The following is a 12,030-nucleotide window of genomic DNA, read 5'->3' as shown; positions in this document are numbered from 1 at the left end:
CATTGTTTGGGATTAAAGGTGTGCACTAAGGGTGTGTCTGTATTCCTGGAAGAGGGTTTAAGGTGTGTCTAAGGGCTGAGCCACACCACAACTAGAAACAAGTTTTTCCAGTAAACAACACAATCTTGGTTCACAGTGTAATCAGATAACTTCTTATTCTAACTGCTGTTAGTGCCACATTAGCAATTTTCTGAGTACTTAGGCAGGAATCTTATGCACTCCATTTTAACTCACAACCAGAGACAGGCTCAGAGGCTTAAGCTGCTCTACAGTGTGTTCATTCCCACATCAGCCACTAACTGTAGTGATGCCACTTTGTGTCACTATTAACATGTCAGTGAAGTGGAGCACAGCCTGTCAGCTGTCACTGAACTCCCTGGGGTGCAGTCACTTAGGTCAGCAGTACTTTACATGTCATGGGGCCACCTTCTCATTAGTTCAGCCGTATAATCTTTTGATTATGATATTACTTATCCAGGCCACATAGTTCTCAGGGAGTGAGAACTGGGAGATCTTCTTAAAATCATTATTTATTTAATTTTCATTACATTAAAACTTTTAATTTTGTGTATTGTCTGTGTTTTGTGTGTTGCCAAGGTGAGCCTGTGGAGGTCAGAGCACAACTGTGGGAGTCGATTCTCTCTTCCCATGTGGCTCTCATTGATCAGGAGGTCAGTGTAGGGCATCTGGGGCCTGGAACTAGATATGGGTGGTTTTGAGCCACCATGTGGGTGCTGGGAATCTAACCTGGGTCATCTGCAAGAGGAACAACACTGTTTACTTCAGAGTTACCTCTTTAGCTCCTAAGAACTATTTCTTAATTACTTGTGGATCTTACTTACCATTTACCTTGAGGCCCATATGAGGCATGACAGTTAATATTTGAGGAAGTAGCTGAGAACTGGAGCTGCTCTCATGTGTTTTTGGCAGTGCTGTGGTCTGCTAGGAAACAGTAACAGGTCATCTTCTTGCTTTTCAGGATCTGAATGAGTTTAAGGAGATGGCAATATGTGTCTTCCCCAGGTAAGCCTTCTTCAAGAGCCCTGATGTTTAAGACACTGAGTGAGGCATATGCAGCACAGTCAGTCAGGTGGACAAGCTGGGAAGCGATGTAGTGGATGGCACATCCCCAGCTTTGCCATAGTTGACTGTTTAAATTACAGGTAGTTTGATCATGTCATTAAAGATCAGACTCTAACTTAGAGTGAAAGTGGAAAGTAGTTGACAGCTCCCTTTTTCTCCCCTGCTTCCTGCTGTCTGAAGGACTGGTGAAGGGTCCTGTCCCAGTCTGGCCATGCACACATGTGCGAAGTACCTATTTAATTGTTGATGTGTCTCAGCTGACAGTGCTGTTTCCTCAGTTAAGAACTAGAGGATAGAGGCTCTCCCCATCCTCGCTCCTGCCATCCAGTGTCGGCTTCTCCCCCGTCTGGGTAGCCAGGCCACTGAGCACTCAGCTGTACTGTAGGGGAGACAGGCGTGGACAGACAGGATCTTGGTTAGTGCTGAGTGCAGGATACAGAACACCCGCCCCTGGGAGCAGCTTCAGACCTGGCTCGGTTTATTAGTGAAGCAGAGACCTAATAAACCCCCTTTGAGGGGGCATGGGGGCGAGTCTACATTATTGGGGTGCTGGGGTTGCCTCATTTGCATGAGGAAGAATTCTAGGTGCTGCTGTACTTGACCTTAGGAGGGGAAAGGAAGTTTAACCTGATCATTGCCTACATGACCTCCTGAGGAGGCAAGGGTCAGGGTACAAGACAGCGTGCACCAGGACCTGCAGGCCCAGAGCTGAGGGAAGCAATCCTACTCCTGCCGATTGTCCCCATTCTTGCTCCAGGCCTGCTCCTTTTGATCCCATGACTCCCTGGCCCCACACATCTTCTATCTTTGATTAATGCCAGTACTGTTAGTGTTTTCCACAGCATTACATTGCATACTAGTTTGACTATGCCATGTGTACATGTCTGAGGAACCATAAGTAAAATTCATGGAGCTTAAACAGTAAGACAATATGTCTTTTGAAGGCGGGCAAGTTAGGGTAGCTGTTGCTACTATAGCCACAGTGTTTATATTTATGTGGAACTAGATTTAGATAGAGAGAATTTGTCCATGGTCACTCTCTTCCCTGCTATTTCTGGTCCCTGTAGTAGACTAGTTAAGTGTTCTCCTTTTTCTCATTGTTGTGATGCACTACCTGACAAAATCAGCTGGCACACGGTTTGAGGGTACAGTCTGTCTTGACGGGAAAGGGAGGGTGGGGTTTTGGAGTTGAGTACTCCTCACAAGGACTGACTTCCCGCCTTCCTCTGCTATTTTACCCCCTCAGTGGCATAGTGCTGCCAGCTCTCTAGGTGGGTCTTTCTTCCTCAGGTACCCTCTGAAAACTTCCTCAGAGCCTGACACAGGTGTGCTCGTAGTTGATTTCAAATCCAGTCACGTTGACAGTGGAGCTTAGCTGCATTGTAAGAAATAGTAGCAGGAAACTTCCCAATGCAGATTTTGGCTTCCATAAGAGTTCAGACTGCAAACCAGATGATGGCAGTGGGCAGTGGCAGTCTGGAAGAGTGGATCATAGAGCAGGCAAAATGTGCAGTGCCTGCCTCCCTTTCAAGATGGATGCTAGCTAGCCTCATCCCTCCAGGGACAGGAACAGAACCTGTACCTTTGGTTTAGCATGGACTGCACACAACACTTAGGTGAGTGAAGGAAGCCAACAGGTGGGACTCTGTCCTCAGCTCATCAACCACATTGCCACTCGGTTCACACTGACCAGTGCGTTTGTTTCATCTGTCCACTTCTATGTATTTTATGAAAGTATTGAATATATGAAGAATGTTTTATTTATGAAACATTTTAAGTATTTTTATATTTTAGCAAAGTACATTTTCAGTATTGGTATATATTTTATTTACCTTATTAAAATGTATTTTGTTTCCAGACTCTTGGATACTAAGTTGATGGCCAGCACACAGCCTTTTAAGGTATTATTCAAATCTGAACTATCACTCATATGATATAATTTGAGATTTCTGTTTGTTTGAGACAGACTCTTGGTATGCCAGGCAGGCCTTGAACTTACCCTGTAGCTGATAATAGTAGCCTTGAACTCCTGATCCCCCTGCCTTTGCCTCCCATGTGGTGGGATGCAAGTGTGTGCCATCATGTCCAGCTTTCTTTGAAATTTTTTCTATTACCACAAATAGCTTTGGAATTCTGATCTAGTTAAATGCTATTTCAGACACATTAAAAATTAGAAAGGAAGAAGAGAGAATTTGGAAAAGAACAGAAATAATATAAAAATGTGAAGTTATCTTTATTTTTCCCATTTTTGAAAGTATATCACTATCACCCGGAGCATGCGTGTGTGCGTGTGTGCATGCGCGCGCGCACACACACACACACACACACACAGGGTTTCTCTGTATAACTGCCTTGGCTGTCTTGGAATTTGCATTGCAGACCAGACTGGCTTTGAATTCAGAGATCTACCTGCTTCTGCCTCCCAAGTGCTGGAATTAGAGATGTGCTCAACCACCGCCCAGCTTGTCATATATGTCATGTATGTTATTGGATAGGTTATACCTGCAAACAGTTTGTCCTTCTCTGCCTGCCTTCTTATTTTGCATATTTGGACGTACATTCTAATAAGCATGGTTTAAGTTAATGTGTTTACATTTGTGTCAAGGCCTTTCTGAAGCCCCTGAACAATACATTAGGACAGTGCTTTCTAGTGCTGTGTCTCTACCTGCAGTCCTGGGCGTTAAGAACTGCCTGTAGCTTCTCTGTAGTGCCTGGCAAAGTACTGTCATCCCCAACCCCTCAGCACACGTGGAAGTTTTTCTCCCTCTGCCAGTTTTCCCCCCCACAGTTTTGCTTTTGTAATGAGGTTGGCTTTAAACTCTTCATCCTGCTGCCTCAGCCTCCCAGGTAGCTGGGATTACAGGTGAGCACCAGGACTGCCTGAGTTTATAGGTTTTACACTCTTAAGTCTTTCCATTCATCTTACCTTTCAATAGTAAATGTGTTCTAATGGCTTCTATTCTTTTAAGAGACACAAGAGGGCAGTGTGGTATGCATTTTCCACCTGTATACCCTAAATTGGCTCTCCTTATCTCTTGCTCTGAGATGACATATTCTAATTCTTCACTTATTGCTTTGCAGGATATCATTAACAACACATCCCTTGCAGAGTTGGAAAAGCGGTTGAAAGAGACACCTTTTGACCCTCCTAAAGTTGGTAAGAATATTGAACATGAAAACCATCAAACTTTGGAAATTACTAGTATGTTATCTGAAATGTCTTGGAAATGGTAATGTGTTATTTGTGGACTTTGACTGGGTTAACGTTCAGGCCCTTGCTAGATGGCTGCTTTCTGAATAAAGATGGTATTCTAGTTCTGTGTCTAGCTGTAGCCACATCATGTTAAGAGCTTCATGGTAGCCATTCACTGTGACATTTGGCAATTAAAGTTTTAAGGCTTTTATTTCCTAATGGAATTCTCCCAAAACTTGATGTATCCTTTTATTTGGTGCGTTGTTTGAACATAGACAGTGTGTCAGTGACTGATCATTGGAAATACAATGAAAATACATTTTGGGTCTCAGAGAACCTAAGAACTGGGCATGCTGCTGAAATAAGAGCACACCTGTGTCCTCTGAGCTAAACATTATCACTGAGGAAAGCCTGTGTTGAGGCGCTGTGTCCTCGGTCCTGTTACTCACATTGTGTTGCTGACCTGCAGGTAGCATTCTATGGGCTGTGGTCAGAGACACTGATCACAGCACTAATGGTCAGGGAAGTAGGGTAGCATTGCTTCCCTTCTGGGTAATAGTCCAAGAATCCAATTACGATGTGAACTGGGCTGAGGGAGGGAAACCAATGCCCTGTGTGTAACTGTGTAATGGGATGATTGATCTGGGGAATAATGATCTTCAGCAGGTGCTGTCCAGGGTCTTACTTCAGCACTACATTGTTAAAAGGCTTTCTTTCTTAGCAAGTGTCAAGCACAATATTTGGTAGTAAGGATATTAAAGAATTTTTACATAAAAAGCATAAATGGTTCCAGCCATTCTATCACTAGTTTCCACTCTTGCTTCAGATGAGGCAGTGGCCTTTTTAACACTCATTTCCTGCTTGATTTTAGGAAATAATTACTTATGAATAAGAGCTGTATCCTGTCCTATTATTTTCGTATTTCTTTGGCACAGAATTTACTCAAAAGCAGATTATTCTCACATTCATTCCACACTTATATGTGTGACTAAGAATCAACTTATAAATGGTTTTGTAGTACAGTGGCCCCATGGACTAAGGGCAGCATTACAACAAGCTCTGATTTATTTTGGGGTTGAGTGTGCTTTTGTCTGTATAAATTGCTAGGTTTGGACCCTGCTGCATCTGGTTGGACTTGCTTGTTTTATGGGACTATATGGGACACTGGTGGATGATGGTTATGAGCATATGGCATGTTCCAGGATCCTGCCATTTGCTGCCCTTCCCCAAAAGCCTTACGAGGGAAGGTGGATTATCATCTCATTTTTAGACAGCTGGGGGGCTTAAGAGTGCAATGCTTTGTCCAGGGTCACGTTTGTGTGAGTGATGGAGGAGAGGTTGATGGTCATCGCATGACCTCTCAGTGCTGCTGGTTTGTTATTTACTTTGTTTACAGAGTCTTACTTTGTAGCCGAGGTTGGACTAGAACTCACTATTTAGCCTAAGCTGGTCTCAAATTTGCTGTGGTTCTTTTGCCTCAGCTCCCCACATACATCAATTGCAGGTGTGGCTACCATGCCCAGCTCAAAGTCCTGCTTAGTCTCTGCTTTGTCCTACGTGTATGGTAAGAGTTGCAAGGAGGAATTGTCACAGGATGGGAAACATAAGATTGCAAATGGCTCCAGTCAGTGTGGCTGCGGAGGCCTACAGCTGAATCTTGGAATAAGGAAACTGAGGCCTTTTTTTTCCGTCTGAACTGAAATTCCCATTTTTAGGGATTTTGTTATCTCATATTGTAAGACTAGAACTGAGAAATAAGACAGATTTCTTCGTGTCTTCAGGCCACATATACAATGCACAAGACTGCAGTGTGGATTTGGCCAGACATCATACTTCATATTTTGCAGTGCTCTGGGAGAAATTGATCGTTTTTTACTTCCTCTTTAGAAAGTGCGGAAGGCTTTCCAAGCTATGACACAGCTTCCGAGCAGCTTCATGAGGCGGGGTACGATGCCTACATCACAGGACTCTGCTTCATCTCCATGGCAAATTACTTAGGTACTTGAGATAAATGTTTCTGTCAAATAGAGTGGATAGACCAGGCTCAGATAACAGATTCATTTGTGTTTCTCCTGGTGCGGAGACTTGGAATCCCAGGATTGAGGTGCCCACACCTGGACACCCGCTTTCTAACAGTTGTCATTTACATATCCTCACACTGTAGAGTGCTGGAGGGAGGAAGCACCTGTATTTCTTGTGAAGGAACCCTATTTGACCCCCAGATAGCTCATTTAAGGACATCATTGCTTGGGATTCGGCTTCCATGTGGGAGTGGGGAAGGGCTGGCAATATGTGTCACCACTGTGGTCCTAGGGTCTGGCCATCCTTACAGAAACAGGAGGGTATGGAGAGGGGAGCTAGAAGAGTTGAGGCGGGGACACTCGAGAAGGGACAGCTGCCTTCTGCCTGTTGTAAGATGTGTGGACCTTCAAGGATACCATTACCCCTCTCTGAATGTAACCCACCATGTCTGAGCTTCTGCACGTTGACCATGTTCTGTGCATAATATTCTGCTTCTCTTCTCTAGGTTCTTTACTCAGTCCTCCAAAAATGTGTGTGTCTGCCAGATCAAAGCTCATTGAACCCTTTTTTAACAAGTAAGTAATCGGAGGGTTGCAGCCTGGTTCTCACACTGTGAACAAGACTCATATCTTGGGGGACAGAGATCCAGGGTACACTTTAATTAAATATTTCTCATCTTTGGTAGCTCAGATGTCTTTTGAAAGTAGAAGTTGGCTTTTTGGAAAGAAAGTTTCTGATGGCATAGGTCTTTTCCAAAAATAAAAGATAGTGGTTTTGGCATGTAAATTACCTTCAAGGGATGCTTGTGTTTTAGTTAAATCCACTTCCTATCAAACTTTACACATGACATTATTATTTATTCATATTTGCCTTATTAACTGATTACATGTTATTTCTAAGGAGATGTTAGATAAATAGTATGCTGATCTAGGAAGCCATGCTTCTAATTGCATGCTCATTGGCTCTCTGTTTGCCTCTTTTTCCTTTTTTTTTTTTTTTTTGGTTTTTCGAGACAGGGTTTCTCTGTGTAGTCCTGGCTGTCCTGGAACTCACTCTGTAGACCAGGCTGGCCTCGAACTCAGAAATCCGCCTGCCTCTGCCTCCCAAGTGCTGGGATTAAAGGCATGCGCCACCACGCCCGGCTCCTCTTTTTCCTTTTGTGGTATGCAGGGGATTGAACCATGGTCTCATGCATGCTAGTGTTCTCCTGTCTATCTCATCTAATGAGGGAAAAACTTGTACCTGCGATTTCTGAAGAAGTCTTAAATTCAGAGCATTTTTCAAGAATCTCAAAGATTGTTATTTCATAGTGTGGTTTGTGCTTACTTGGCAAGGTCTAAACTAAAGTTATAGATGTGATGCTTAGCATCCGAGTTTTGCTCTGTGCCACAGCCCTCAGCCTTTTTCTTGGTCTCAGCTTCTCTGATGGAGTTGATATTAGATTCTGTGTGAGCCAAACAGAGTGAGACAGGCACACCTATCATGGTGTAAACAGCTGTTTCAGAGTTGGGAGTGTCATCACTTCTGTACATCATGTGCAGCAGATCCATTGTATCACGGCTTTACAGGGGAGGATATTGTTTCCTTAGGGTGTCTATATTAACTGTAGGTCTATAGTTCTTTACTTGATATGCTGTAGTGACAACTGCTACTTCCAAACCAAGATTCTTACAGGCTCTGGATAGTGTTATTCCCTGAGTTAGCGAGTTTTTTGTTTTGTTTTTTTTTTTTTAAAGATTTATTTATTTACTTATTTATTTATTATATGTAAGTACACTGTAGCTGTCTTCAGACACTCCAGAAGAGGTCATCAGATCTCATTACGGATGGTTGTGAGCCACCATGTGGTTGCTGGGATTTGAACTCAGGACCTTCGGAAGAGCAGTCCATGCTCTTAACCGCTGAGCCATCTCTCCAGCCCCTGAGTTAGTGAGTTTTATTGTGAATTATAATGTGGCTTTATTTTCTTTTTTCTCACTATCTTTCTCCTATCATTATTAATCCTATCTGTGCGTGTTTTACCTACATTATATCTGTACACCATGTGTACAGTATTTTTTTTTTTTAATCCTTCTTAAATCTGTGCCATGGACCATGGAAGCCACTGGTGCCAATGCCAATACATACGATTGAAGTTTTAGGTATCCTTACATTTTTATGGACATGGTCTTTCTTTCTTTCTTTCTTTCTTTCTTTCTTTCTTTCTTTTTTAATAAAAAACAACATTTAATTGGGACTGGCTTACAGGTTCAGAGGTTCAGTCCATTATCATCAAGGTGGGAGCATGGCAGCATCCAGGCAGGCATGGCCCAGGGCCCAGGAGGAGCTGAGAGTTCTACATCTTCATCCAAAGGCTGCTAGTAGAATACTGACTTCCAGGCAACTAGGGTGAGGAGCTTATGCCCACACCCACAGTGATACACCAGGTCCCACCTATTCCAACAAGGCCACACCTCCAAATGGTGCCATTCCCTGGTCCAAGAATATACAAACCATCACATTCCATTCCCTGGCCCCCATAGACTTATTCAAACACATGAGTCTATTCGGGGGGGGGGGAGGGGAGGCATACTTAAACATAGCATAATTCAAAATGCATTTAGTCCAAATTTCAAAGTCCTTGTAGTCTATCGCAGTCTCATCAATGTTAAAAGTCCATAATTGAAGGTCTCTTCTGAGATTCATCCAATCACTTAACTGTAATCCCCAAAGAAAGACAGGAATCCAGCTGGGCAAATTCCAAACTCTGCATCTCCATGGCTGATGTCAAAGCGGTCTTCAGATCTCCACTCCTTCTTCATTTTTGTTGGCTGCAACAAACTGCTTTCTCCTGGGCTGGCTACACTCCCTGTTAGTAGCTTTCCTCACCATGTATCCCATGTCTTTGGCATCTTTAACATCTTTGAGTCTCCAAGGCAAAATCAGTGTTACAGCTTCTTGTTTCAGTGTCTGGGATTCCACTTGATCTTTTGGGCTCCTCCTAAGGACTGGCATCACTTCTCCAGCTCTGCCCTCTAGCACTCTAAGCTCAGGTTGATCCACTTCACTACAGCTTCTGTACTTGGTGATAATCCCATGGTACTGACATCTCCAATACACTGGGGTGTTCCACTCCAACTAGGCTTCACCAATAGCCTCTCATAGGCTCTATTCATGATGCCAAGCTTCAAATCCTTTGCATGACCCCTTGAGTCCTGGGCCATCAACTTCAACTGAGGCTGCACCTTCACCAATGGCCTTTCATGACCTTTCACAGTGCCAAGTCTCAGCTGCTCTTCATGACCCCTCCATGCTTTCAAAACCAGTACCACCTTAGTGACTCTTTCCCATAACCATGTACAGCTGCAGCAGGAGGTACAACCTTGGCTATCTCTGGAACACAGCTTCTTTGTGTTTGAAGAAAACACTTCCCAGAAGATTTCACCTCAGTGATGCTGGTCTCTTCTTAATCACCACTAATTTGGACATGGTATTTTTCAAATTGAAATGTTCAGTTCCTGCACGTATTTGAAGCGGAAGTTCTCACTCAACTTACCAAGTCAGGTGTTATGGGTACCGACTGGGTCACAGGGTGACTGCATCTAGCTTCTGAGTCTCACATGTCCTCAACAGAGCAGAACAGCCTGCCCAAGAGCTTTTCTGCATGTGGTGAACAGGGGAATTTTTGAACATTGAGATAACAGAGCATGAGTAGTATAATCATAACTCTTTGGCTTATTAGTAGCATTCTTCAGTGTCACCCACAAAGACCACAGTGAGCTCATATGCGGGTGCAGGAGGTTCTGCCTGGTGGTCACCTCTGACTCAAGCCATAACAGTTCATATTGACCTTTAACTCGATAGGTCCTATGTAAAGCTTTGTGGAATTCCTTAAGATTAACAAGCTTCAGGATGTATAGAACATAACATCAATGGATTTGTGATCAGCATGACCCTGCTCTGAGTCAAGTTAGTTTTCTGTGTCTGTGACTGGCAACATACTGTTACAGCAACAGTATGAAATAGCTGTCAGGCATGGAACAAAATGGCTACAGCTATTCTGGGGTTGGGCGAGGTGGTTAGACCACATCATCTTCCTTCCTAGCAGTCACATTGCTCTTGTTTGCAAGTCTGACTTATCATATTCAAACTTTAGTTTTGTCATTTTTCAAGTTACCATGTTTATAAACATCAAACATTGGCTCCCCACATTAAATCAATTAATGATTTTGGAAAAATATAACTTTTCTTGTTGCCTGTAACAACATTTCATCACACTGTGAATCCTGAGATTGGATTATTTACTGAAAAAACTGTTTCTAGTTGTGGTGTGGCTCAGCCCTTAGCACACACCTTAAACCCTCTTTCTGGAATATAGATATACCCTTAGTGCACACCTTTAATCCCAAACAATGAAGGTACAGTTAGTTTGTAGAAACACCCACCTTTGAAAGTGATATCTAATTGAGTAGCAGACAACACCATGAATCAGAGAGAGATCTGACAGAATAGGATATGCCCAACTTGCAAGAGAAGAGAGGTAAGGGAAGCTACTTAAGGGGCAGTACAGAGAGAGGAGGCAGTTTTACCAGGACAGTTTTATAGAGAGACAGGTTGCAGAGACAGCACAAACTAGACGCAGGTAAAGACAGATCAAGCCAAAGAATAAGGAGCCTGAAGAGTAAAAACAGATTGCCAGAATTAATTTGAGGCCAAGCAGAGCAATTCAGGAGAGAAGCCAGATTGAATCAGTCAGTTTGGAGAAGAGTTTGAGCCAGAACAGCTGAGTTGAACCAGCCAGCCAGAATTCAGAAAGGGCTAGAAAGGGTGAACTTACTGAGCAGTAAGTCTCAGAGGCTGAAAAAATGCTAGGCCTAGATAAGATTGTTGGGAGGCTAGAAGCTTCCAGGACTCGGCCCAGGTTGGCAGCTGGAGGGGTAGTAAGCCTCAGAGACTACAATTACCATAGGAGGATAAAAGGTACTTTTTCTGGAGGTCAACTTATTTCATTACTATCTTATTTTTTTTATTTTTCTTTTGTAACAGGGTCTCATGTAGCCTCTGTCCTCAGACTTTCTGTGTAGCCGAGGAAGATTTTGTATTTCTAATAGTCCTGTTTCTTTCTTCCAGGACAATTAATTTTTATAGTCATTTCTCTAAATGTAGATTTCCCATACTGGCATGAAGTCTGCTGAGCACCGCGCTGCCCTCACACATCACACACATCACACAGTTGTGTGTTTTGTTGTCATCAGATTTCTGTTTTAAAAGTTTGAGGCAGGTTGGCAGGATGGCTCAGTTGGTAAAGGCTCTTGGCAAATCATCTTCCAAGCCTGGCAACCTGAGTTTGGTTCTTAGTAACCATTAAAGGTGGAGTGAGAGAATTCACTCTACAGAGTTGTTGTGACTTCCACACTCATGCTGTAACATGTGTACCCACATACACATGGCATGCACACATAGAATAATAATTATGTATAGAATTTTTAACAAAGAAGAAAGGGATAAACCTTGACCAAAAGATAAATTTATATTTCCATTTGAAAATTGTGTGTGTGCATGTGAATGTGTGTGTACCCGCTGACAATGGAGATGGAACCCTGTATCCCATGTGTGCTAAACCTTACGACTGAGTTATACCTCCAGCCAGTGAAGTCCGTATGTATGTGCATATTTGTGTGTGTGTGTGTGTGTGTGTGTGTGAGAGAGAGAGAGAGAGAGAGAGAGAGAGAGAGAGAGAGAGAGAGAGAGAG

General features: G+C 43.2%; 1 protein-coding gene across 2 annotated transcripts in view; it reads left to right on the top strand.

Annotated features, from left to right (window-relative positions):
• Positions 1 to 12,030, top strand: part of Parn (poly(A)-specific ribonuclease) — a 130,427-nt gene that overhangs the window by 31,707 nt on the left and 86,690 nt on the right. For both annotated transcript variants that reach the window (XM_021209166.1, XM_029544747.1), the window contains 5 exons: positions 980 to 1,023; positions 2,942 to 2,984; positions 4,165 to 4,240; positions 6,164 to 6,274; positions 6,804 to 6,873. In XM_021209166.1, the coding sequence (XP_021064825.1) occupies positions 980 to 1,023; positions 2,942 to 2,984; positions 4,165 to 4,240; positions 6,164 to 6,274; positions 6,804 to 6,873 (344 nt within the window). The remainder of the gene's footprint in view (positions 1 to 979; positions 1,024 to 2,941; positions 2,985 to 4,164; positions 4,241 to 6,163; positions 6,275 to 6,803; positions 6,874 to 12,030) is intronic.

The sequence above is a fragment of the Mus pahari genome, chromosome 12, assembly GCF_900095145.1.
Source record: "Mus pahari chromosome 12, PAHARI_EIJ_v1.1, whole genome shotgun sequence".
Lineage (NCBI taxonomy): Eukaryota > Metazoa > Chordata > Mammalia > Rodentia > Muridae > Mus > Mus pahari.
The sequence above is the reverse complement of the archived record's forward strand: the minus strand, read 5'-3'. Positions and strand labels throughout refer to the sequence as shown.